The sequence below is a fragment of the Carcharhinus amblyrhynchos genome, chromosome 12 (assembly GCF_965287045.1).
Source record: "Carcharhinus amblyrhynchos chromosome 12, sCarAmb.v2.hapA, whole genome shotgun sequence".
NCBI classification, from domain to species: domain Eukaryota; kingdom Metazoa; phylum Chordata; class Chondrichthyes; order Carcharhiniformes; family Carcharhinidae; genus Carcharhinus; species Carcharhinus amblyrhynchos.
The window spans coordinates 76,886,384-76,913,728 of record NC_137335.1 but is presented as its reverse complement, the minus strand read 5'-3'; the positions used below and the strand labels follow the sequence as shown (position 1 = coordinate 76,913,728).

General features: G+C 43.1%; 1 protein-coding gene across 1 annotated transcript; it reads right to left on the bottom strand.

Moving 5' to 3' along the window:
• Positions 1 to 316: 316 nt before the first annotated feature.
• Positions 317 to 26,810, bottom strand: LOC145350634 (3-oxo-5-alpha-steroid 4-dehydrogenase 2-like). Its single transcript, XM_080199844.1, has 5 exons — positions 26,215 to 26,810; positions 22,065 to 22,228; positions 17,678 to 17,779; positions 13,375 to 13,525; positions 317 to 509 (listed from the first exon to the last, which is right to left on the bottom strand). The coding sequence occupies exons 1-5, from the start codon at positions 26,496 to 26,498 to the stop codon at positions 443 to 445; spliced, it is 768 nt and encodes a 255-aa protein (XP_080055970.1). The 5' UTR covers positions 26,499 to 26,810; the 3' UTR covers positions 317 to 442.
• Between the last annotated feature and the right edge of the window lie 535 nt (positions 26,811 to 27,345).

Sequence of the window (27,345 nt, the reverse complement as noted above, 5' to 3'; positions counted from 1 at the left end):
TCGCTACAAGAGGACACAGATTTAAGATGCAGGGAAGCAAGTACAGAGGAGCTGTTAACATAGAACATAGAACATTACAGCGCAGAACAGGCCCTTCGGCCCACGATGTTGCGCCGACCAGTTAAAAAATACAACAACAACAATGACCCACTAACCTAAACCAATCCCTTTTCGTCCATAAGGGGTAAGTTTTTCACTCAGAGGGTGGTGAGTGAATGGAATCGGCTGCCGTCGGTGGTGGTGGAGGCGAACTTGCTGGGGTCTTTTAAAAGACTTCTGGATGAGTACATGGGATCTAATGGGATTGGGGGTTATAGATAGGTCTATGGCTTAGTAGGTATAGATGTGATCGGCGCAACTTGTGGGCCGAAGGGTCTGTTTGTGCTGTAGTGTTCTATGTTCTAATTAGTTGAAACAGAAAGAGAGCCTTTCAATTATTATTTCAAAGTAAAAAAGGAATCAAAGCTTTTCTAGATTTTGGATACTCCTGGAACTTCTCCACGTAAAACCTGGAAAAGCAACAAAACAAATAAAAATTAAAGAAAAACATAACAGTTACCCAGTAAAGCTTCACAATGAATGCATGGATACTTTTCCCTTCTAGGATATCCAGAACATGTTTTGAACCATGTTGAAATGAAGGAAACTGTAAATAGTTTTGCTGGAAGAAAAAAACTTTTTTGTCTGGCACTCTTCAGGACAGATGCAAGAATGCCAAATTTCAAAAGTGAACAACAATTTATGCTCCATGAAAGAGGGGTACTGATTCGTTGACAGATTAGTTTTGATTAGATATTGGTTGCCATGGTGAATTTATCAGGAAACTTTAGTTTCTTTAAAAAAGTATTGTCTGGACATGTTAGTTTTACTTGCTGAGGACAAGTACCTGCCAAAATATGCATGTGCAAGTGAGCCATTTGTAAGTTGGACTGATACACCAACAAACAAATTCTTAGCGTACTCAGATTGTCAAGCAAATTCTACCAAATCACATGTAACATAGATGCTGGGAGGGATTTTATGGCCTTGCTTGTCCCACCAGAGGTCAACTGACATTCCCATTGTCCGCCCCTCGCCCACTTCTATTCTCGTGGCAGATGGGGTACTAAAATTCTGGCATTTATGTTTTGAGTTTGCAAGTACTGGTTGGTTGAGTACAGTCAGTGCTCCATCTATTTTCAGGCAACCAAAGGAATATGCTGCTCAATTCACCTATTATCAGAACACATGACTTATATATCTGGCACTGCACCAGCACTGAAGTTCATATACCACACTAGTTGTGAGGTAAGCAGAACGTCTTCTTGGCTTGTTGGCAGCTTCCTGTTGGTGGAAAATGGCACGCACATTTCTGCTGCATAGTAGCAGCACGAACTAGCCAGCTTCACCTTTTTTAAAGTACCTTACCTCTACAGGATAGAGGAGGTAGATTGGTCATCTTTCAGGTCCAGAATTAGGGCCTTAGGCCCATTTGCGAGCATTATTTTATTCATTTGTGGGACATGAGTATCGCTGGCTGGCCAGATTTATTGCTTACTCCTAGTTGTCCTTGAGAAAGTGGTGGTGAGCTTCCTTCTTGAACCGCTGCAGTCCACGTACTATGGGTTCACCCACAATACTGTGAGGGAGGGAATTCCAGGATTTTGACCCAGCGAGTGCGAAGGATCAGCAATATATTTCCAAGTCAGGGTGGTGAGTGGATTGGAGGGGAACTTGCAGGTGTCGATGTTCCCAAGGGTGTTTGCTGTCCTTGTCCTTCGAGATGGAAGTGCTTGTGGGTTTGGAACATGCTGTTTAAGAATCTTTGATGAATTTCTGAAGTGCATTTTGTAAATATACACTGCTGTTACTGAGCTTTGGTGGTGGAAGGAATGTATGTTTATGGATTCGGTGCCAATCAAGTGGACTGCTTTGTCCGGATGGTGTCAGGCTTCTTCGGTTTTATTAGAGCTATACCCATCCACGCAAGTGGGAAGTATTCCATCACACTTGTGCCTTGTAGATGGTGAATAGGTTTGGGAAGTTAGGAGGTGAATTACTGCCGCAATATTTCTAGCCAATGACATGCTCTTGTAGCCACTGTGTTTATGTGGTGAGTCCAGTTGGATTTCTGGTTAGTGGTAACCCCAAGGATGTTGATAGTGGGACATTCAGTGATGGTAACGTTAAGCTTCCCAATTGCAATCTAGTATTAAACGGTGATGCAAGTCCAGCTTCTTCGCAGGTTAACATCATTGAATGTCAAGAGGTGGTGGTTAAAGTGTCTCTTATTGGTGATGGTCATTGTCTGGCATTTGTGTGGTGCAAATGTTACTTGCCACTTGTCAGCCCATGCCTGGATATTGTCCAGATCTTGTTGCATTTGAACATGGACTGCTTCAGTATTTGTGAATGGTGTTGAACATTGGTGAACATCCCCACTTCTGACCTTATGACGGAGGGAGGTTATTGGTGAAACAGCTGAAGATTGTTGGGCCTAGAACACTACCCTGAGAGATTGCTGCAGAGATGCCCTGAGACCTAGATGACCAATCCCCCATAACCACAACCATCTTCTTTTGTGCCAGATATGAGTCTAACTAATGGAGATTTTGCCCCCGATACCCATTGATTCTAGTTTTGCTAGAGCTCATAAATGCACACTCGGTCACATGCAGCCTTAATGTCAAGAGCTGTCATTCTCTCCTTATCTCTGGAATTCAACTCTTTTATCCGTATTTGAATCAAGGCTGTAATGAGATCTGGAGCATGTGCAATACACCAAGCAGTGATCTTACCAGGGTAGCCTTTGCTCCACAGGATAGCTTTAATATGTCCATTTCGGCAACAGCTTTGAACAAACAACAATACAGCACAGGAACAGGCCCTTCAGCCCTCCAAACCTGCACCACTCATGCGCCCAACTAGACCATTCGTTTGTATCCCTCTATTCCCAGTCTGTTCATGTGGCTATCTAGATAAGTCTTAAATGATCCCAGCGTGTCCGCCTCAACCATCTTGCTTGGTAGTGCATTCCAGACCCCCACCACTCCGTGTAAAATACGTCCTCCTGACATCTGTGTTGAACTTTGCCCCCTTCACCTTGAACTTGTGTTCCCTTGTGTTCGTCACCTCCAACCTGGGAAAAAACTTCCCTCTGTTCACTCTATCTATAGTAAAAAGTCTGACAACACCAGGTTTTAGTCCAACTGATTTATTTGATAGTAAACGCACAAGCTTTCGAGGTTTCCCTCTTCGTCAGGTGAATGGAGAGTTCTGGCCTCGGACAGAGCATATAAAGCACAGACATATAAAGCACTGTCTGTGCTTTATATGCTCTGTCCAAGGCCAGAACTCTCCATTCACCTGACGAAGAGGGAAACCTCGAAAGCTTGTGCGTTTACTATCAAATAAATTGGCTGGACTAAAACCTGGTGTTGTCAGACTTTTTACTGTGTTACCCCAGTCCAACGCCAGCACATCCACATCACTCTATCTATGCCCTTCATAATTTTATACAGCTCTATTCGGTCGCCCCTCATCCTCTGTCTTTCCAGGGAGAACAACCCCAGTTTACTCAATCTCTCCTCATAGCTAAGACCCTCCATACCAGGCAACATCCTGGTAAAACTTTTCTGTACTCTCTCCAAAGCCTCCACGTCCTTCTGGTAGTGTGGCGACCAGAACTAGACGCAGTATTCCAAATGTGGCCTAATCAACGTTCTATATAGCTGCAACATCATATGCCAACTTTTATACTCTCTGCCCCATCCAGTAAGAACATAAGAACATAAGAAATAGGAGCAGGAGTAGGCCATCTGGCCCTTCGAGCCTGCCCCGCCATTCAATAAGATCATGGCTGATCTGTCGTGGCTCAGTTCCACATTCCCGCCCTCTCTCCATAACCCTTAATCCCCTTGCCTATCAAAAACCTATCAACCCACGTCTTAAAAATATTGAGCGAGGCAGCCTCCACCACTTCAACGGGCAGAGAATTCCAGAGATTCACCACCCTTCAAGTGAAGAAATTCCTCCTCAACTCCGTTCTAAACCGCACCCCCCTTTATCCTGAGGCTGTGCCCTCTAGTCCTACTGTCCTTTCTGAGCGGGAAGAGCCTCTCCACCTCTATCCTATCCATCTCATTCAACATCTTATACGTCTCAATGAGATCTCCCCTCATTCTTCTAAACTCTAACGAGTACAAGCCTAGTTTATTCAGCCTCTCCTCATAGTTCAACCCCCTCAACTCCGGAATCAGCCTAGTAAACCTCCTCTGCACTCCCTCCAAGGCCAAAATATCCTTGCGTAAGTGAGGCGACCAAAACTGCACACAGTACTCCAGCTGTGGCCTCACCAGTGCCCTATACAGCTGTAGCAAGACCTCCCTACTTTTATATTCAATCCCCCTTGCTATGAAGGCCAGCATCCCATTCGCTTTCCTGACCACCTGCTGCACCTGCAGGCTGGGTTTTTGCGACTCATGCACAAGGACCCCGAGGTCCCTCTGCACCATCGCATGCTGCAGTTTTTCACCACGTAAGTAATAGTCCTTCCCACCATAATTCCTACCAAAGTGGACAACCTCACATTTGCCAACATTAAATTCCATTTGCCAGTTCCTGGCCCATTCGCCCAGCCTATCTAGATCTTTCTGCAGACTCTCCACACCCTCCGCACAATTTGCCGTTCCATCAATCTTGGTGTCATCAGCAAATTTCAACACCCTACACTCGGTTCCCTCCTCCAGATCATCTATATAAATGGTAAGTAGCTGAGGCCCCAGCACTGACACCTGGGGCACTCCACTAGTCACCAACCGCCAATCCGAATAGCACCCATTAACCCCCACTCTCTGCCTCCTATTTGACAGCCAATCCTCTATCCATGCTAACACCCTACCCCCAACTCCATGCCCCGACCTTCTACAATAACCTCTTGTGAGGCACCTTGTCAAACGCCTTCTGAAAATCAAGAAAGACCACATCCACCAGCTCTCCTCTATCCACCGCCCTAGACACATCCTCATAGAACTCCAGTAAATTCGTCAGACACGACTTAAGAACATAAGAACATAAGAAATAGGAGCAGGAGTAGGCCATCTAGCCCTTCGAGCCTGCCCCGCCATTCAATAAGATCATGGCTGATCTGTTGCTGCTCAGTTCCACTTTCCCGCTTTCTCCCCATAACCCTTAATCCCCTCTCTTATCAAAAACTCCCCTTAACGAAACCGTGCTGCGTCTGCTCTATCAAACAATTCTCATCAAGATGCCTCGCTATTTTCTCCTTGATCACGGATTCTAACATTTTTCCTACAACAGACGTTAAACTAACCGGCCTATAATTCCCCGCCTTTTGCCTGCCACCCTTCTTAAACAACGGCGTAACATTAGCCATTTTCCAATCTTCCGGCACTTCCCCGGAATCCAGCGACGTTTGGAAAATAAAAGCAAGCATGCCATATGCCTTCTTCACCACCCTCTCCGCCTGTGCTGCCACCTTTAAAGATCTGTGGACTTGCACACCCAGGTCCCTCTGTGTGTCTATACTCCTGGTGGTTCTGCCATTTATTGTATAACTCCCCCCTACATTAGATCTACTGAAATGCATCACTTCACATTTATCTGGATTAAATTCCACCTGCCATTTCTCCGCTCAATTTTCCAGCCTATCTATATCCTGCTGTATTCTCTGACAATGTTCATCACTATCCGCAACTCCAGCAATCTTTGTGTCGCCGGCAAACAAAGATGTCAAAAGTTGCAGCAGGACGTAAATAGGATGCAGGACTGGGCGGAGAAGTGGCAGATGGACTTCAACACAGATAAATGTGTAGTCGTCCATTTTGGCAGAACCAATGGGATGAACGAGTACACTATCAAGGGCAGGAGTCTTAGCAGTGTTGAAGAGCAGAAGGATCTTGGGGTCCGGGTCCACAGGACTCTTAAATCGGCCTCGCAGGTGGAGGATGTGGTCAAGAAGGCGTATGGTGTACTGGCCTTCATTAATCGAGGGATTGAGTTTAGGAATCGGGAGGTAATGCTGCAACTTTGTAAGACCCTTGTCAGGCCTTATTCGGAGTACTGTGCGCAGTTCTGGTCGCCTCACTACAGGAAGGACGTAGAAGTTATTGAAAGGGTACAGAGGAGATTTACAAGGATGTTGCCTGGACTGGGAGGCATGCCTTATGAAGTTAAGTTGAGGGAGCTGGGACTCTTCTCCCTGGAGAGACGAAGGTTGAGAGGCGACCTGATAGAAGTTTATAAAATGTTGAGTGGAATAGATAGGGTGGATTCTCAGAGGCTATTTCCCCGGGTTGAAATGGTCGCTACGAGAGGACACAGATTGAAGGTGCGGGGAGGCAAGTACAGAAGTGATGTTAGGGGTAAGTTTTTCACTCAGAGGGTGGTGAGTGAATGGAATCGGCTGCCGTCAGTGGTGGTGGAGGCGAACTCGCTGGGGTCTTTTAAAAGACTTCTGGATGAATATATGGAATTTAATGGGACTGGGGGTTATAGATAGGTCTATAGATTGGTAGGTGTTGATGTGATCGGCGCAACTCGTGGGCCGAAGGGCCTGTTTGTGCTGTAATGTTCTATGTTAAACTTACTGATTACACCAGCTATATCTCCTTCAAAATCATTTATATATATCACAAACAGCAGAGGTCCCAGTACAGAGCCCTGCAGAACGCCACTAGTCACAGACCTCCAACCAGAAAAAGACCCCTTCACTGCTACCCTCTGTCTTCTATGGCCAGTTCTCCACCCATCTAGCTAGCTCACCTTTTATCCCACGAGATTTAACCTTTTGCACCAGCCTGCCATGAGGGACCTTGTTTGCACGATGAGCAAATGGCTCAGGCCTAAGAGATTACCAATAAGACCAATCTTGTAGTGCATATAAGAATCTCAAATGCATATATTGACCAGTGATGGTAGGCTTGCAGTAAATAGTAGTAGAGAACCCATAAGGAAGGAATGTAGAGAAGGAAGTTGTGTTTGACAAATTTATTGGATTTCTATGAGGATGTGACTAGTGCGGTAGACAGAGGGGAACTGGTGGATGTGGTGTTTCTCGATTTTCAAAAGGCGTTTGATAAGGTGCTGCACAAAAGGTTGCTTCAGAAGGTTAAGGGGCATGGAGTTGGGGATAAGGTGTTAGCGTGGATAGAGGATTGGTTGTCTAATAGGAGGCAGAGAGTTGGTATCAATGGGTGCTATTCTGATTGGCGGTTGGTGACTGGTGGAGTGCCGCAGGGATCGGTGCTGGGGCCTCAGCTATTTACCATTTATATAGATGATCTGGAGGAGGGGGCTGAGTGTAGGGTGACGAAATTTGCTGATGACGCAAAGATGAGTGGAAAAGCAAATTGTGAGGAGGGTGTGGAAAGTCTGCAGAGGGATCTGGATAGGCTGAGCGAGTGGGCGAGGACCTGGCAGTTGGAGTACAATGTTAGCAAGTGTGAGGTTATCCACTTTGGCAGGAATAATAATAGGAGGGATTACCATTTAAAGGGCGAAAAGCTGCAGCATGCTACTGTGCAGAGGGACCAGGGGGTCCTTGTGCGTGAGTCGCAAAAACCCAGTCTGCAGGTGCAGCAGGTGATCAAGAAGGCGAATGGGATGCTGGCCTTTATGGCGAGGGGGATTGAATATAAAAGCAGGGAGGTCTTGCTGCAACTGTACAGGGCACTGGTGAGGCTGCAGCAGGAGTACTGTGTGCAGTTTTGGTCGCTGCACTTGCGCAAGGATATTTTGGCCTTGGAGGGAGTGCAGAGGAGGTTCACTAGGCTGATACCAGAGATGAGGGGGTTAGACTATGAAGAGAGACTAAATAGACTGGGTCTGTACTCGTTGGAGTTTAGAAGGATGAGGGGGGATCTTATAGGGACGTATAAGATAATGAAAGGGATGGATAGGGTAGAGGTAGAGAGATTCTTCCCGCTCAGAAAGGACAGCAGGACTAGAGGGCACAGCCTCAAGATAAGGGGGGCGCAGTTTAGATCGGAGTTGAGGAGGAACTTCTTCACTCAAAGGGTGGTGAATCTCTGGAATTCTCTGCCTGTTGAAGTGGTGGAGGCTACCTCGCTAAATATATTTAAGACACGGGTGGATAGGTTTTTGACAGACAAGGGAATTAAGGGTTATGGGGAAAAAGCGGGAAAGTGGAACTGATCCGCTTCAGATCAACCGTGATCTTATTGAATGGCGGGGCAGGCTTGAAGGGCTAGATGGCCTACTCCTGCTCCTATTTCTTATGTTCTTATTAGCGATTTCCCAACTTGCACAGAGGAAAAGGAGCTTGTTACATTGCTCTATTTAAAAATATGAATTTGAAAATGGGTGTTTAAGGAAATTCTTACATGTAGCTGTGGATTCAAAACTAGCAAAGAGATCATCTACATATCAGAAACATGCATATTTACATGGGACATAATGAATCATGGACATAATGAACCACAGACACCACAAGCTTGTTACTCTTGCGCAAGCGTAACGAAGGTTTTTGTAAATTTTGTTAAGTACAATGAGTTGCCTTGTCGTGCCTGTGACAGGATATGTCTACTAATGTAAGACACAGATGTGGTATCTCATTTTCTGGTCCAATATCAAGTTCTGCGCAACATGATCTGGCCAAGTGGTTTAGCAAGGTGCTGGAACAGTTCTGAGTGTTCCATTCAGATAAAGGATTCCTTCACTTGGAGAGATTATACGTGACTTGCATATCAACAGCAATACTGCGATTACATGCTTGTTCAACATTGCTCCTTGATAATATCCTTTTTGTGGTTTAGTGCAAAACTATATTTGATAATGCTCTAAGAGTAGTTCAGGATATTTTATTATTTTAAAAGTACTACATAAATCCAGTTGTTCTTGCAGTGAGCACATGACAGGGCAGTATGGTGAAGCAATAGAAAGTGGAAACTACCAAGTCGGGTATTATTGGAGTAGTCTGAAACAATATTGCTAAATACTACAATAACTGGAAATGCTGACGTAAATCTCCTAAAATACTAAAAGAAATGGGAAACCAAAAAATATCACTGGAGATTCCTGGAAAGAAACAACACCTGTGATTTACTAAACCAAAGCACTCAAGGCATTGGCATGCGTCATGGAAAATGGCAAAACAGTGTGAACATCACCGTAGGTTTACTGAGGCCTATAAATTTGGTGAGAGGAGGCATAGGTGTTGGTCTGACTGATCTACACTGATGTTTACACTTCACACAAATCTCCACCTATCCCATCAATCCTAGCTTCTATTCCTGTCTTCCTCATATACTTGATTTGCTCCTCTCAAATGCATGTGCACTATTTGTTCCATGTGATTTAAATGTGAAATTTCTTTGGTATTTCTCTCCAATTATATAAATGTATTAGTGGTCTTATATTCATAGGCCCTATTCTCCTCTTCCCCTGAAGGGAAAGATTTTCACTACATCACCTCTATTAACTCCTTCATGATTTATATAAGATCATCTTTCAGATTCCTCTTCTTTCAAAAGAGAAAGAGTCCCAGCTTGTTCAATAAAAGATAGGTGAGCTTCAGATGCAGGCAAAATTGATTTTACTAACAGACGAAGAAGTGTTATGAAGAGATAACAATGATACCATATACAAACTGGGATGACTTGCAGTTGGTCAGTAGCAGTGGTTTGTCCCTGTTAAATCATATCAGTGTTGAACATGCCTTGGCATGCTGTACTCTGCAGGTAGCTTAATAATTGATGGAGGTAAATAAAAATGGACCATTTTCGTTCAAGCTTCACCTAGGCCTGGAAATATTGAAACTTTTAAAAATCTGCAACTGTATAATAATGTTTAAATGAAGGAGTTGCTTCTAAATGCAATACATGAAATAATTTAGAAAAATATAGTATGTAGCAACTTTAACACTTACGGTACAATATTCAACAGGATAGAACATAAGAACATAAGAAATAGGAGCAGGAGTAGGCCATCTAGCCCTTCGAGCCTGCCCCACCATTCAATAAGATCATGGCTGATCTGTCGTGGCTCAGTTCCACATTCCCGCCCTCTCTCCATAACCCTTAATCCCCTTGCCTATCAAAAACCTATCAACCCACGTCTTAAAAATATTGAGCGAGGCAGCCTCCACCACTTCAACGGGCAGAGAATTCCAGAGATTCACCACCCTTCGAGTGAAGAAGTTCCTCCTCAACTCCGTTCTAAACCGCACCCCCCTTTGTCCTGAGGCTGTGCCCTCTAGTCCTACTGTCCTTTCTGAGCGGGAAGAGCCTCTCCACCTCTATCCTATCCATCTCATTCAACATCTTATACGTCTCAATGAGATCTCCCCTCATTCTTCTAAACTCTAACGAGTACAAGCCTAGTTTATTCAGCCTCTCCTCATAGTTCAACCCCCTCAACTCCGGAATCAGCCTAGTAAACCTCCTCTGCACTCCCTCCAAGGCCAAAATATCCTTGCGTAAGTGAGGCGACCAAAACTGCACACAGTACTCCAGCTGTGGCCTCACCAGTGCCCTATACAGCTGTAGCAAGACCTCCCTACTTTTATATTCAATCCCCCTTGCTATGAAGGCCAGCATCCCATTCGCTTTCCTGACCACCTGCTGCACCTGCAGGCTGGGTTTTTGCGACTCATGCACAAGGACCCCGAGGTCCCTCTGCACCGTCGCATGCTGCAGTTTTTCACCACGTAAGTAATAGTCCTTCCTACCATAATTCCTACCAAAGTGGACAACCTCACATTTGCCAACATTAAATTCCATTTGCCAGTTCCTGGCCCATTCGCCCAGCCTATCTAGATCTTTCTGCAGACTCTCCACACCCTCCGCACAATTTGCCGTTCCATCAATCTTGGTGTCATCAGCAAATTTCAACACCATACACTCGGTTCCCTCCTCCAGATCATCTATATAAATGGTAAGTAGCTGAGGCCCCAGCACTGACCCCTGGGGCACTCCACTAGTCACCAACCGCCAATCCGAATAGCACCCATTAACCCCCACTCTCTGCCTCCTATTTGACAGCCAATCCTCTATCCACGCTAACACCCTACCCCCAACTCCATGCCCCCTGACCTTCTGCAATAACCTCTTGTGAGGCACCTTGTCAAACGCCTTCTGAAAATCAAGAAAGACCACATCCACCGGCTCTCCTCTATCCACCGCCCTAGACACATCCTCATAGAACTCCAGTAAATTCGTCAGACACGACTTCCCCTTAACGAAACCGTGCTGCGTCTGCTCTATCAAACAATTCTCATCAAGATGCCTCGCTATTTTCTCCTTGATCACGGATTCTAACATTTTTCCTACAACAGACGTTAAACTAACCGGCCTATAATTCCCCGCCTTTTGCCTGCCACCCTTCTTAAACAACGGCGTAACATTAGCCATTTTCCAATCTTCCGGCACTTCCCCGGAATCCAGTGACGTTTGGAAAATAAAGGCAAGCATGCCATATGCCTTCTTCACCACCCTCTCCGCCTGTGCTGCCACCTTTAAAGATCTGTGGACTTGCACACCCAGGTCCCTCTGTGTGTCTATACTCCTGGTGGTTCTGCCATTTATTGTATAACTCCCCCTACATTAGATCTACTGAAATGCATCACTTCACATTTATCTGGATTAAATTCCACCTGCCATTTCTCCGCTCAATTTTCCAGCCTACCTATATCCTGCTGTATTCTCTGACAATGTTCATCACTATCCGCAACTCCAGCAATCTTTGTGTCGCCGGCAAACAAAGATGTCAAAAGTTGCAGCAGGACGTAAATAGGATGCAGGACTGGGCGGAGAAGTGGCAGATGGACTTCAAAATATGAATTTGAAAATGGGTGTTTAAGGAAATTCTTACATGTAGCTGTGGATTCAAAACTAGCAAAGAGATCATCTACATATCAGAAACATGCATATTTACATGGGACATAATGAATCATGGACATAATGAACCATAGACACCACAAGCTTGTTACTCTTGCACAAGCATAACGAAGGTTTTTGTAAATTTTGTTAAGTACAATGAGTTGCCTTGTCGTGCCTGTGACAGGATATGTCTACTAATGTAAGACACAGATGTGGTATCTCATTTTCTGGTCTAATATCAAGTTCTGTGCAACATGATCTGGCCAAGTGGTTTAGCAAGGTGCTGTAACAGTTCTAGTTTACAAGCCTAGTTTATTCAGCCTCTCCTCATAGCTCAACCCCCTCAACTCCGGAATCAGCCTAGTAAACCTCCTCTGCACTCCCTCCAAGGCCAAAATATCTTTGCATAAGTGCAGCGACCAAAACTGCACACAGTACTCCAGCTGCGGCCTCACCAGTGCCCTGGTGAGGGCGGGAATGTGGAACTGCGCTACGACAGATCAGCCATGATCTTATTGAATGGCGGGGCAGGCTCGAGGGGCTAGATGGCCTACTCCTGCTCCTATTTCTTATGTTCTTATGTTCTTATTATGTTCTTATAGGTTTCCTCTTCCTAATCTGGATGCTATTAGATTACCTGGGCACAGCAAGGTAAATCAGGTGGGGAGCAATGAATGATTTTAAGTTAGTCAGTTTTGATCCATCACTTTAATAGATGGGCTAATAATTTTGCTATTTCCCCTCACCCATTATTTTGTTTTTGTTTCCACCTCTGTGTTTACTTTCCAACCAAGTCCAATATCTCCCCTCTACAAGCACAGCAAAAAATTTGCTTCATTACTATAATGACTCAGAAAGCCTGACTGTAAGGAACATAGTTAATTACAGAGTAGAGTAAAACTACTACCCTGACTGGGACTACAGTTCAGCAGGCCCAGCCTCAGCCTGCCATATAAAAGGCTCAGGTAATAAGTTCTAGCTGGGCAGGCATCACTCATTGCTTTATTTTCTATTCCATCTCCATGTTCATTTTCCCAGGAAATCCAATATCTCCCCTTCATGAGGACAGCAAAAAATCTGCTTTATTACATTCAATCTTTAGTTGTAGGACATAGTAGTATTGTCACTGGATTAGTAATCCAGAAATCCAGGCTAATACTCCAGTGACCCGAGTTCAAATCTAACCATGTCTACTAGTGGAATCTGAATTCAATAAAAATCTGAACTTGACAGCCTAATAAAACGATCGTCATGAAAAACGATCTAGTTCAATCAAGTCCTTTAGGGAAGGAATTTTTTACCAACCTATCTACATCCAAAGCGATGTGGTTGACTCTGAAATATGCTTTGAAATGCCCTAGCAAGCCACTCAGTTCACTGGCAATTAGGGATGAGCAATAAATGCTGGCCCAACCCATGACACTCATATCTTATGAATAAATTTGAAAAAACTGTGTTTAAATTAATATAGCCAAAATGTGCACCTAAATGTGAAAGAAATAAGGAAGAAAAGTTGTGCTTTATTCCTCAATATTACCTGTGATGATGCAAAGCACGGGATGCTAAGCCAAGGGCTGTAAAAAGAGCAAAAGCAAAGGCTGGGAAGGTCCATGTAGCTATGGAATAACCGAACCATTCCACAATCTCACCAAAATAGTTTGCTACAGAGACATAGTCAAATAATCCTCCTGAACAAAAAGAAAAAACAGAATTGTCAGGATGATCATAATGTGTATCTTCAGAAACAGGAAATATAACTTCCGACATAATTTCTACTATCTCTGAATCTTAATGCATGGCAAATTAATTCATTAAGAAGTCTCACAACACCAGGTTAAAGTCCAACAGGTTTATTTGGTAGCAAACACCACTAGCTTTCGGACCACTGCTCCTTTGTTAGGTGAGTGGGGAATTCTGATCACAAACAGGGCATTATAAAGACACACACTCAGTTTACAAAATACTGATTAGAATGCGAGTCTTTACAGCTAATCAAGTCTTAAAGGTGCAGGCAACGTAGCTTCTGTGTGGGTCTAGACTGATGTAGAGATGCTGGTGTTGGACTGGGGTAATAAACTGGTTGGGCTTTAACCTGGCGTTGTGACACTTCTTACTGGGTCTAGACTCACAGTTTCATTGCATAATATTAATGATGAATGAAGGTTTACCAAGTCAAGTGCCTGAAACTTAAGATTTTAGAGGATAAGTTTTGTCAATTGCAAGAACCAGCCTGATCAGGTGATCTCTGAAGAGGAGCCAAATGGACTCGAAAGGTCAACTTTATTTCGTGTTTCACAAATGCTGCCAGACCTGCTGAGGTTTTCCCACAGTCTGTTCTTTTTTCAGATTTCCAGCATCTGCCGTGTTTTATTCTTAAGATCAAATTATGTTGTTTCATTTAATCTCCAAGATAATAGAGCATTTACATTAATCAAATGATTGTGTTTTAGATAATCAATATCTTATACAGAGAAACATATAAACTAATTTAAGCTTTAAACTAATTGGGGGGGGGAGGGTGTGAGGGTAGGTGACATTACGGGGTCTAAAGTTAAGGAGACGGTACAGGTAAGGGAAGAGGCCAAGGATGTCCCAATAATAGAGGGAGTAAGGGGCGTGAGTATGGTTGGTGATGTTCTGGCAAATAAGGTCCCAGTGAAGGCTGGGATGAAGGTGCTTTATCTGAATGCGCAAAGCATTAGGAATAAAGTGGATGAGTTGGTGGCGCAGATCGACACAAATGGATATGATCTGGTAGCCATTACAGAGACGTGGCTGCAAGGTGACAGGGACTGGGAGCTGAATGTACAGGGCTATCAAGTGTTTAGGAAGGATAGGCAGGAGAGAAAAGGGGGGGGCGTAGCTCTGCTGATTAAGGATAGCATCAGGGTGGTAGCGAGGGATGATATTGGAGCCAAGGAGCAGAAGGTGGAATCGTTGTGGGTAGAGATTAGGAACAGCAAAGGGAGGAAGACGCTGGTGGGTGTCGTCTATAGGCCCCCCAATAATGATCTGGAGGTGGGGCGGGCTGTTAACGCGCAAATAAGTGCGGAGTGCAGGAATGGGACAGCCATAGTTATGGGGGATTTCAATCTGCATATTGATTGGTTGACCCATGTTGGAAGTGGTGGGCTCGAGGAGGAGTTCTTGGAATGCTGCCGGGATAGTTTCCTCGAACAGTGTGCGTTGGAGCCGACGAGGGAGCGAGCTATCTTGGATCTGGTGCTATGTAATGAGGTGGGTAGAATTAGGGAACTTGCGGTGAAGGATCCTCTTAGGGAGAGTGATCATTGTATGGTGGAGTTTCTGGTGCAGATGGAGGAGGAGAAAGTGGGTTCCCGGACGCGCGTCCTTTGTTTGAACAGAGGGGAGTACGGTAGGATGAGAGAAGAATTGGCGAATGTGGACTGGGGGAGCGCGTTGGAAGGTAGGTCTGCTGAGGAGCAGTGGAGGATCTTTAAGGAGATCTTCCTTGGTGCTCAGCGGAAATTTATTCCGATGGTCAAAAAGGACCGTAGGAGGAGAGGTAATCAGCCGTGGATAACGAAGGAGGTGAAGGAAAGTGTTAAATTAAAAGCGGGGGTGTTTAGAGTAGCTAAGAGTAGTGGGCGAGAAGAGGATTGGGAGAGGTTTAAATGTCAACAAAGATTGACAAAGAAGTTGATAAAGAAGGGTAGGATAAACTATGAAGCTGGGCTAGCGCTTAATATAAAAAAGGATAGCAAGAGTTTTTATAAATATATAAAAAGGAAGAGGCTGGCTAGGGTGAACGTTGGTCCCTTAGAGGATGAGAAGGGGGACTTAGTGGTAGGGGATGGGGATATGGCGGAGGTCTTGAATAACTTTTTTGTTTCGGTCTTCACGGAGGAGGGCGTGAATAATTTGCCGGATGTTAGAGATGGAAAGGTGGTAGGACTGGAGGGTCTTAATGACATTACTGTTACTAGAGAGGTGGTGCTCGACAGACTGGAGGGGCTGATTGTGGACAAGTCCCCAGGACCGGATGGAATGCATCCGAGGGTCCTGAAAGAAATGGCGGAGGTGATAGTGGATGCCTTGGTGGTTATTTTCCAGACGTCGCTGGATTCCGGGGAAGTGCCGGAAGATTGGAAAACGGCTAATGTTACGCCGTTGTTTAAGAAGGGTGCCAGGCAAAAGGCGGGGAATTATAGGCCTGTTAGTTTAACGTCTGTTGTAGGTAAAATGTTAGAATCCGTCATCAAGGAGGAAATAGCGAGGCATCTTGAGGGGAACTGCTTGATAGAGCAGACGCAGCACGGTTTCCTAAAAGGGAAGTCGTGTCTGACAAATTTACTGGAGTTCTATGAGGATGTGTCTAGGGCGGTGGATAGAGGAGAGCCGGTGGATGTGGTCTTCCTGGATTTTCAGAAGGCATTTGACAAGGTACCTCACAAGAGGTTATTACAGAAGGTCAGGGGGCATGGAGTTGGGGGTAGGGTGTTAGCGTGGATAGAGGACTGGTTGTCAAATAGGAGGCAGAGAGTGGGGGTCAATGGGTGCTATTCGGATTGGCGGATGGTGACTAGTGGAGTGCCCCAGGGGTCGGTGCTGGGGCCTCAGCTATTTACCATTTATATAGATGATCTGGAGGAGGGAACCGAGTGTAGGGTGTCGAAATTTGCTGATGACACCAAAATTGGTGGAAAGGCAAATTGTGCGGAGGGTGGGGAGAATCCACAGAAGGATCTAGATAGGCTGGGTGAATGGGCCAGGAAATGGCAAATGGAATTTAATGTTGGTAAGTGCAAGGTGGTCCACTTTGGTAGGAATAATGGTAGGAAGGATTATTACTTACGTGGAGAAAAACTGCAGCAGGCGACGGTGCAGAGGGACCTCGGGGTCCTTGTGCATGAGTCGCAAAAACCCAGCTTGCAGGTGCAGCAGGTGGTCAGGAAGGCGAATGGGATGCTGGCTTTCATCGCGAGGGGGATTGAATATAAAAGTAGGGAGGTCTTGCTGCGGCTGTATAGGGCGTTGGTGAGGCCGCAGCTGGAGTACTGTGTGCAGTTTTGGGCGCCGTACTTGCGCAAGGATATTTTAGCCTTGGAGGGAGTGCAGAGGAGGTTTACTAGGCTGATTCCGGAGTTGAGGGGGTTGAGCTATGAGGAGAGGCTGAATAAACTAGGCTTGTACTCGTTAGAGTTTAGAAGAATGAGGGGAGATCTCATTGAGACGTATAAGATGATGAATGGGATGGATAGGATAGAGGTGGAGAGACTCTTCCCGCTCAGAAAGGATAGTAGGACTAGGGGGCATAGCCTCAAGATAAAGGGGGGGCGGTTTAGAACGGAGTTGAGGAGGAACTTCTTCACTCAAAGGGTGGTGAATCTCTGGAATTCTCTGCCCGTTGAAGTGGTGGAGGCTGCCTCGCTAAGTATTTTTAAGAAGCAGGTTGATGGGTTTTTGATAAGAGAGGGGATTAAGGGTTATGGGGAGAGGGCGGGAATGTGGAACTGAGCCACGACAGATCAGCCATGATCTTATTGAATGGCGGGGCAGGCTCGAAGGGCTAGATGGCCTACTCCTGCTCCTATTTCTTATGTTCTTATGTTCTTATGTTCTTAATTGTACCAATTCCACTTTTACAATAGCTACTGGCACTTTCTCAACATTTGCTGGTGGAGTTTAGCTAAAATGTAAGAGCGTATACTGTGCTTTTCCTGGTACTTGCATATCATAGTGGCTTCAAAACAAAAGAAACAAACATTAGCCTGTTAAATTACAAGATCTTAATTTACTATATAGATGGGAGTTGAAGAGATGCAGTTGATGAATGCTAAATGCAACATTCAAGCACTGGTCTCAGGAAAGAAAATTACCTCTCGGAATTTTGTAAGTTGCCTCTCCAGGTTTTCTCAACTTCCTTAACAAATGATCACTGTGGATATTGATGGTTGTTCCTAATATGAATAGCATCAGCCCTACAATACAGAAAAATGCCTCATTTCTTTGAGCACAGCAGAAAAAAAAAACATTTATGTACCATTTCAGTGCTGGATAACACTTCTTTCAGACTGTCATTTTTTTTAAGACCACAGCATGGCATCATCAGATTTATCTTGTCTTCTCTTGTATTCTTTTCAATCTGTATCCAGTGGCACAGGCCTCAGCTCATCTATGTTTCTCATGTTCCAAGATTTACTCAAGAGGATCAGATGAGTCTTGAACTCTCTTCCTCTTTTTACCCCATATTCATGTAAGGTTTTAATTGAAGATTTATCATTTATAACAGAGATTGGCAAGATGCTAACTAGCTCTCCTAAACCAGTCAAAATTGTATTAAATTACATGTGCCCACCATAAGTGAAACTCAGTCCAACACTTCTTAAATGTTGCTGTTTAAGGCAGACGAGTGACTATTTGTTTGCAGAACATCTTTAACAATAAACATTAAGAATTGCAATGAGCATTTTTCCCTACATCAATTGACAGTCTAAAATTATCTATTCCAGTCCAGGTAATCATCTTCTAACTGCTAAACATAATCTCAAGTGGAATTTGCCAATAAATGTATGATAGAACTACAGTGTCCAAAATTGAGCAGTAACTGAAGTTATGTTTACAGTTTATTTACAGTGTGTCAGTGACAAATTTCAACAATAACAGGAACATAAAGCATACAAACTCTTCCTTAGTAAGCAAACTATAGCACTGACTTCATCTAGACTGATTCAGCTTCTCCAAGATTTCCCTAGAAGATTGCAATACATATGGCTCATCACTGCCTTACTTCTTTGATCACCTTCCCATTCTAGCTTAACCAGTCTTTCATTTTAATTCTCTCTCTGCATTGCATATTCACATTACATTAACCAACAGCGACTTTGCAAGTCTGTTCAAGGAAGAATCATGATGTGGAAATGTGGTATTGGACTGGGGTGGGCACAGTAAGGTGTCTCACAACACCAGATTAAAGCCCAACAGGTTTATTTGGAATCTCAAGCTTTTGCAGCACTGCTCCTTCATTAAGTGAATGGGCCTGCTTACTTACAGAATACTGAGAAGCCTAGACAGAGTATCCCTTCACCTCAGAGTGAAGGGATGCTCCTTCAAAACTGATACGAGAAGGAATTTCTTCTGCCAGAGGGTGACGAACGTGTCAAACTCATTGCCACAAAGAATTGTGGAAGCAGGTCATTGAGTGTTTTTAAGACAGAGATAGGTTCTTGCTCAATAAGGGGATCAAGGGTTACAGGGAGAAGGCAGAAGAAGGGGATTAGAATCATATCAGCCATGATTGAATGATGGAGCAGACTTGATGGGCTGAATGGCCTAATTCTTCTCCTATAACATATTTTGGTCAGTCACTAACCAGGGACTCCAATTAATTGGCAGGTATGTTTGACTTCTTTGGGGATGCTTTGAGGACATCCCTGAAATTTTCCACCATTCTCCTAGTTTTCATTTGGTACCAGTCACGCAGGCACTATCTTCTGCAAGATTCAAGTATTTACCCTTAGTTTTTACAGAATTTGAGTGTGATATTAAATGTTCTGCTTTCCTACAATGATACTGAATTAGTACACCAGCTTATTTTGAAAAGTAATACATCTGACATCATTAGTTTTTCTATGTTCATGTGATTTTAAACAGCATTAATGCCATAATTGGATATCATGGTTAGTACAGTAGCATTGGGATATCTTATTAAGAAAATTTCCCTGTTCTCTTATATTGCTTCAGGATAAAAGTATAGTTACACAGAGACATTTACATCAGATGGCACCAAGCTCTTTTCTTGGTTTGTGCAAACATCAAACATACTTGTCAATTAATTGGAGTTCCTGGCTTGCAACTGACCAAAATAAGATCTAGGAGCAGAATGAGGCCATTCTGCCCATCAAGCCTGGCTCTCTCATGCTGTGCCATGGAGCAGTCATTTTGTTTATATTGTTGAAAGATGATGATGACCGATTTCTAATAATCAAATCCCCACTTTTCCTTTCTAAAACTAACTGATGACAATAGACTTTGCCCACATAGTTAGAAATACAATGCTCTATAATTTTCTGAATGTCAATTGGTTGATTCTAGACGATTAATAAAAATGTGAATGAAGTTTTGAGCTCTTTCTCCCTTGCCTCTGCTATGGTCTTTTAAGTGAAGGAATGTGGTACTAACAATCTGCCCTAAAACATGCATTCAGTAAGAACAGTGGCCTTCTTGATGCAGACAAATCATGATTACTCCATTTGCTTGATGCCGACAAGTGATTAATGAAAAACATTACATTAATTAATCTGCTAAAGTGATCTGTTAACCCTGGTAGATTGCCAATATATAAAACCCAAACATTTAAAGTGTACATATTTACTCTAATAGCATTTATCTTGCAGGCAGCTAGCTAAAGAGTCCCTAAATATTTACAGTATGTTCTCAATGATTATTTGTGGTGCCCAAATTGAGAAACACATTTCTTTCATTTAGTTTGCTTAGCCTAAATTAATAGATTTCTCCTTCCCCACCCCTGCTGTCAACCCTTTCCAACCCATTTTTTAAAAATGCCCAATAGAATCATGAACAGCAAAGAAAATTGAGTGTGTGTGTGTGTTTGAACTTTACACAAGAATCTAAACATGTAAAAAATGGTTTCCATTCTTAATATATGTGAACAAAATACTTAGAGCTATCCCCCCCACCTTCAATCCCTTTCAATACTGCAATCATTTTACACGTCCTACCAAGCAACAACTAAATTTGACATATTTCAAGAAAAAGCAATGTTTCTGTTGGTGATTTTTACTTACTTTTAGTGTAAACATAGGACTCACATTTGAAGTGATACTTTGCTGCCAGACTGTAGTATGTAACATTTTAAGCATGGTTTAAAAGCTAGCAATACCACATTTGAAGAGACCAAAAACATAATCAGTTAAACTTTAGGTTTTGAATAGTGTCTAACTTATCAATGGACAAATGGACTAAAAACCTGTTACAGCACTCCATTTCAAAGCAGATTGCCTATCAATGCCCTCCACGGAGGGGAGCAGGTGATTTCAATTTTTTAATCTTTGTAAAGCAGGATAATGTTACCCCTCCCACCATCCAACAGTCCGACTTATCTGTACATTTAAATCCCAATGTCAAACATAACAAGGAGGGTTTGCAAACACATTTATTTATACATTTTGAATACATTATGGAACTTTCTTTAATGGGCAGAACGGTAGCACAGTGGTTAGCACTGCTGCTTCACAGCTCCAGTGACCTGGGTTTGATTCCCAGCTCGGGTCGCTGTCTATGTGGAATTTGCACATTTTCCTCGTGTCTGCATGGGTTTCCTCCAGGTGCTCTGGTTTTCTCCCACAGTCCAAAGATGTGCGGGTTAGGTTGATTGGCCATGCTAAGAAATTGCCCTTAGTGTCCTGGAATGCGTAAGTTAGAGGGATTAGCGGGTAAAATATGTGGGGATATAGGGATAAGGCCTGGGTGGGATTGTGTTCAGTGCAGACTCAATGGCTGAAGGGCCTCTTTCTGCACTGTAGGGTTCTATGATTCTAATGAGAAACTATTGTAATGCATGTCAGCACTTATATAATAGTAGTCAATGTAATGGTCAACTTATCTTTGCAGGACGTAGCCCTAATGATAAATTATTGCTTTAAAACACATTGATAATACTATATCTAATGGCGGCATTTGAAGGTGTGAAAACATTTTACACTTAGCTTTAATGTTGCTGACTCGTCAGCAGTCTTTCCCCAGTGGCCATGTACTGTCCAAGGAGGTGGTTTATTCAATGCTTACAAAACCCACATCAGCACACAAAGATAAAATGCTTGCAGAAATATAATTTCCCTGTGGTCCTAATAGTGGGGATCCTGACCTCAGAAGAGGTGCATGTTTGTTTTTGCACCCCAGGTTTCCTGATGTGTGATAAAGCCACATGAAAATGGAATGATTATTTTTCCAGCAAAAAAAAACAAGTTCAGCATTTTATGACCTGAATTGCACTTCCATTTGGAGATTTAAAAAATCCAATCCAATAACTCTGTTTATCTCTCTCCACCATTGCTGCCAGATCTGCTGAGTATTTCCAGAATCTGCTTTTGTTTAAATAAATTGAAAATCATGGCAAAAAGACGTAAATGTGTAGGAGTACAGTGTAACAAACAAAAGAGAAATATTTTAGGAGTGGTAGGATTCAAACTTACAGCCAGCCTGTAAGAAAAGCTGTATGCATGATGCATTATCATGGCAACTTACCAAACAAAAATCTGAAGTCGGTGAGCCAGCGATCATCATACTTAGTACAGTACAGCAGGCTGTGTCCTTGAAGGTACCCATTCCAGGAGCAAACTATAAAACTTTTCACAACAAAGTTGATTTCAACAGCTCGTCCTCTGGTGAGACATCCATAAATCAATGTTCTGAAATACAGAAAGATTGAAAGTTAGTTTTGACCCTTTGCTGACCTTATTTTGTGTCCATCAGTTTTAGTTTTTAAAAAAGACTTCAATTTAGAACCGATGTCAACCCTAACTGTCAAAGTGAGCAATATCAATGTGAAACCATTTAAACATCAAGATAACCTTGCCCCAAAGATCTTTGAGATGGGACGTGCTATGAGATAGTAAGATTTAGAGTGCGAGATTTGCTTCCTTTTCTTGTGGTTGTGCAAGATATATTCTTGTTGTTTCTTCTGCTTAAAACGAGATTTATCTTTTTATTTGAAGTATTGTCTATTAATTTATGTTGATTCAGATTTGTGTTAATGTAAAAGTTGCAGAAAGTGAAATCTTGTTGGTAATTTGCTCTTTGAGGGTGTAGGAGGTTTTCAGAGACCTATGTATCATGCCGGCTTTCACATGGGAGATTTCTCTTTGTTACTTACAGCCCTGCAAATACAAAGAATTCATGGAGACAGTCGTTCTGGTTAAAGACGTACTTTTATTGTCCAGGGCTAGTCACACGTGTGGGAGAATGGTTTGAAGCAGCCTAAACAATTCTAAATTGCATTGTTATCAGCAGTACAATTATAATTTTCAAAAAATCATCTGCCTACTCCTATACTCATCCTAGCCAGATGAGCCAATCATTTTAGTATGAGTCATTTACCTTTGCCAATAATCCACCTTCTGGCAGCATGAGAATATAGAGGTCCATGAAGTTCAGAATCTCCTGGCAACTCACTATGTCAATCTGGAAAGTTCTTTCCCACCATCGCCCAGCAACTCCAAATACTTAAATCCGCAAAATTCAAATGTTTCTTTCAGGAAAAGTTTTTATTAGGAAAAACTGTATTACTTTATTCATTCTTCTGGAAAGCTTGTACTATCTATAATCAATACTGATAAAAACTGCACTCTGTAGCTGAACCGTTTTTAAAGTATGTGGTTTGTCTTTCTCAGCTTTTATCCCATCATGCCTTGCAGCAGTCTGTAGTTGGACAAAGTGCACATCTTAATATATAAAAACATATGTTTCAATTCGTTAACAATGGTTATATGTGTTTCTATGCAAAACAGTACTTTTTGTAACTACTGGCACTTTGTGCTTTTTCTATACTATATCCATTTCTAAATTAGTCTACCCTGATTTATTAGTCCTTTTAGTACAAGATTAGCCTAAATCCCTCTAATTTGGTTAATTTTGGTATTTTACAGTTCCTTTATGGGGATTTTAACACAAGGCTGTGTGATAGCCCCCATACTATTTACAATCTACTTGATACTGTTTGTTCACTTCAATGATCAACTGACCTCTGGTGTCAAAGATCAACACCTCTTCACTAAGACAGTAGTATAAATTGTGAGCTCTCTCCCCAAAATTGCTATGAAGCTGTGAAATTAACCAAATTGAGACTGAATGATTTCTTTAGGTAACAGAATTAAGGGATTATGGTATCCAGGCAGATAATTTACTCATTTTGCTTTCTTTCAAAGGATGGAAGAGCAGGAGAGTTCCTCTTGATGTCATTAGCAAATAATTAGCTCAACTACCATCTCTTAAATACTGGTCATGATCAAATTGCCATATATAAGAGCTTGTTGTTGGCAATTTGGCTGTTACTTTTCCTACATTACAACTGGGATGAGCACGCAAAAGTACTTCATTGCTAAATGTATTTTGGGACATCCTCAGGTCATGATGCCACTTAGGAGATCCCAAGGTATGTCACAGAATACACTGGGCATCTCACAACAAGAGACAGATGCCCAGATCTTCCGGAGAGCAATCATCATTGTCAGATTACCTCTCCTCATGAACTTTCCTCTGATTCGTCAGAGTTCCACATTCCCTTCTGGATCTTCTGAGCCCAGCTTTATCAGAAATGCAGAATGTAGTGTCCCTCAGAGAGTAGCAGCAGATCAGAGTTGGGAAGGGAGGGGGAAAGAATAGCAGGAAGACAGGACACCTTATTTTTGCAGCATAAGTTGCCATTTGGTAACGTTAAAAAGTTCAGTTTGAGTGTTACTAAGTGAGTGGATGAATGGATAGGGAGAATGGTGAGGTAAGTGGGTAGGATGGGCTGACAGACAGGGTTTGACGAGACTGATTAGAGTGTCATTCTAGAGGTATCTGGGTTAGACTATGGCCATAATTTTACTCTCCCCCGGTCAGGTTTTGACATGATAAGGGAGGGAAGAATGCAGAATTGCATGGCCAGGATTCCCTCTGAGTTCCTGTCACCTATCCCAATCTTGCAGTGATTTTACGCTAGGATGGGAAGCCCGCCTTTGCCCTTTTTGAGGCCTTTACACAGCCAGTAAGGGTCATTTCCTGCCCAGCCGCAAAAGTTAGGCTGGTGTGTGGATGAAAACAAAGATGAAACCTGGAAGTACAGTTTGATCTTAGTCAGGAAGTGGGGGAGGGGTGACTCCTATCAGAAGCACCTTTCTGACTGGGGCCACCCTCTAAAGGCCCAGTGACCTCCGGACCTCCCACCCCATTGTGGGGACAGAACATTTTTGATCTAACATTCTCTGGGTGACCATTCAGCTAAATATGTGGGGTCTGTCCCAAGTGTCTGACTCAGAGTTGAAGACTTCCACCGAGCAAGGGAAATGCCCATCAGAAATTAAAACTTCTGCAGAATCCCGATGCTCACCTCCAGCTATACATCCAATCCCTGACAGTCCAGAAATTACAGCATTTAACTCAGATTTATTGTTAATGCCAAACAAAACCAACAATTTGGAGCCACTTATAGAATCCAGCTGCAGTCTGTGAACACTGATCACAGTAATCAAGTTCTTTTTGACCATTCTGAGCACATTCCATTTCTTAGCTTTGTAACAAAGCCTTGGAATGGCTGAAGCTGAGATTTACTAGAATGATTCTACATAACTGAAGTGCCTGATTTGTAGTCAGACTGAAGAAACTAGAGATCCCTTTAGAGTGGAGCAGTAAATCATGAAGGATTTTAATAGTGTAAATGCCCATATGGACTGACTCAAGAACAGCTTCTTCCCTGCTACCATCAGACTTTCGAATGGACCTACCTCACATTAAGTTATTCTTTCTCTATACCCTAGCTATGACTGTGACACTACATTCTTCACTCCTTTCCATCTCTACCAACGGTATGCTTTGTCTGCATAGCGGGAGAAACAATACTTTTCACTCAATGCTAATACATGTGACAATACTAAATCAAACCAAATCAAAAGAAACTATTTCCAATGGCAGACAGGCATATAATCGCTGAATTGAGTCCTCTATCAAAAGAACCAGAGGCAACAGAAGGAATTTTTTTAAACAGTCAGTTGTTGTAATCTGGAATGCAATCTCAAAGGGTGGCAAAAAGCAGTTATTACAGCAACATTCAAAAGAGAATCAGGTACCCAATTAATTAAAGTAACTAAGGTGAATAAAACTTTACAGGACTACAGGAAAAGGGCGGACGATAGTGTTGCGGATGAACACGTATTTAGCTGCTCGCGTGAGGGTTCGACCAATCGAAGCCTTCGCAGAAAGTTTGCTGAAATCCACTGTCTGCAGAAAAAAGTTGAATAATGTTAACCTGATGTTTTTCATTCATTTCTACACTTTCAGAAGTCGCAGTCTCCGAAGAGCGTCTCGTACTTTTGTTGGTAGTTGCTCCCATTTGTAGTTAACAGATTGCACAATCTCAAACTGCAGCACTTGCGAATTCGCCTGACCATGTTCACGGAAAGAAGTCTGACAACACCAGGTTTAAGTCAAACTTAAACTCTCAAAGTCAAACTTAAACCTGGTGTTGTCAGACTTTCTACTGTGTTTACCCCAGTCCAACGCCGGCACATCCACACCTTCACCTTTACGGAATCATAGCGGACAGAAAAGCTCACACAAGCACAGTGGCATCTTTCTGCCTCCTTCAAATGACAGCACTCAACAACTACACAATCAACACTTAGCAAAGTGGATTTACCTCTGAAAGTAGTGTCCACAGAACAGCAACAGGAGCAGTTTGTTCCCTAGATTATCCAGACTATTGGATTGGTAAATTAACAGCATGGGCACAACAAACGAAGGCATCTCCTGAAGAAACCAGCCAACTTTAGCCGGGATGAGGGTTTTGGAGATAAATGATTGCGACCTGTATCTCCCATAACGGGCAACTTCCTTTCGTTGTACCTTCCAATAGGCAATTCCCAGTATAATTAAGCCCCAGGATAGAAACAGCATAACGTTCTCCTTGCATTGCGAGCCCATCACTCAGAGTAATATCCGCACTAAACTGGCAGTTTACTTTCGGATCGTCTAATAATTTTTCACTTTGGTGCGATAATAACCAACAAACCACCAAGGTGTAGCATACAGAAGTTGCAGGCGCACAGAGGCTTTGAGCGGCGGCAGCGTGGTCCAGCCACCCGCTGTTCCTATTGAGGATTGCCGGCGGTCGCAGCGCCCTGACCCTGCCCGGTTCACCTTTGGACAGGCAAGTCAAACTTCCAAAGACAAATAATTTCTGTCTGTCTATTTTGGAACTTTCGACTGTCTGGACACCAGAAGTAATCAACTGCAGACTTCTCTGCAACATCAAGAGCCAAAAATTCCGCCCACTTATCTCCTCCAAAGTTTTACAAATAACCACGTGTTTAGCTGCTCGCGTGAGGGTTCGACCAATCGAAGCCCTCGCAGAGAGTTTGCTGAAATCCACTGTCTGCAGAAAAAAGTTGAATAATGTTAACCTGATGTTTTTCATTTCTACGCTTTCAGAAGTTGCAATCTCCCAGCAGCATCTCGTACTTTTGCTCCTGTTTATAGTTAGTGGGTTGCGCACTCTCAAACTGCAGCACTTGCTGAATTTTCTGACCACCTTAATGGAATCATACCAAGCAGAAGGAGATCATTCAGATCATTGTACTGCTACCAGTTCTATGAAGGGTACATCACATTTGTCCTACAACGAGTTCTCTTAGCACAAGCGACAATATATTTAGTTTTATCAGCAAGATATATGTAACTGTTTATTTTACTTTATTAACGTAGCTTTAAGGTAAGGGAAGACAGCGATGTCGTGCTATTGCCGCAAAACAGCCTCCTCGATTGCCTGGAT

Bases quoted from the DNA above. Each gene is read 5' to 3' on its own strand.
- LOC145350634 (XM_080199844.1), bottom strand. From the start codon at position 26,498: ATGGGCTCGCAATGCAAGGAGAACGTTATGCTGTTTCTATCCTGGGGC. The intron at 13,526-17,677 runs GTAATTTTCTTT...CTTTTTGTTCAG, and splicing joins AACTTACAAAATTCCGAGAG to GAGGATTATTTGACTATGTC. The intron at 510-13,374 runs GTAATATTGAGG...TTGCTTTTCCAG, and splicing joins CGTGCTTTGCATCATCACAG to GTTTTACGTGGAGAAGTTCC.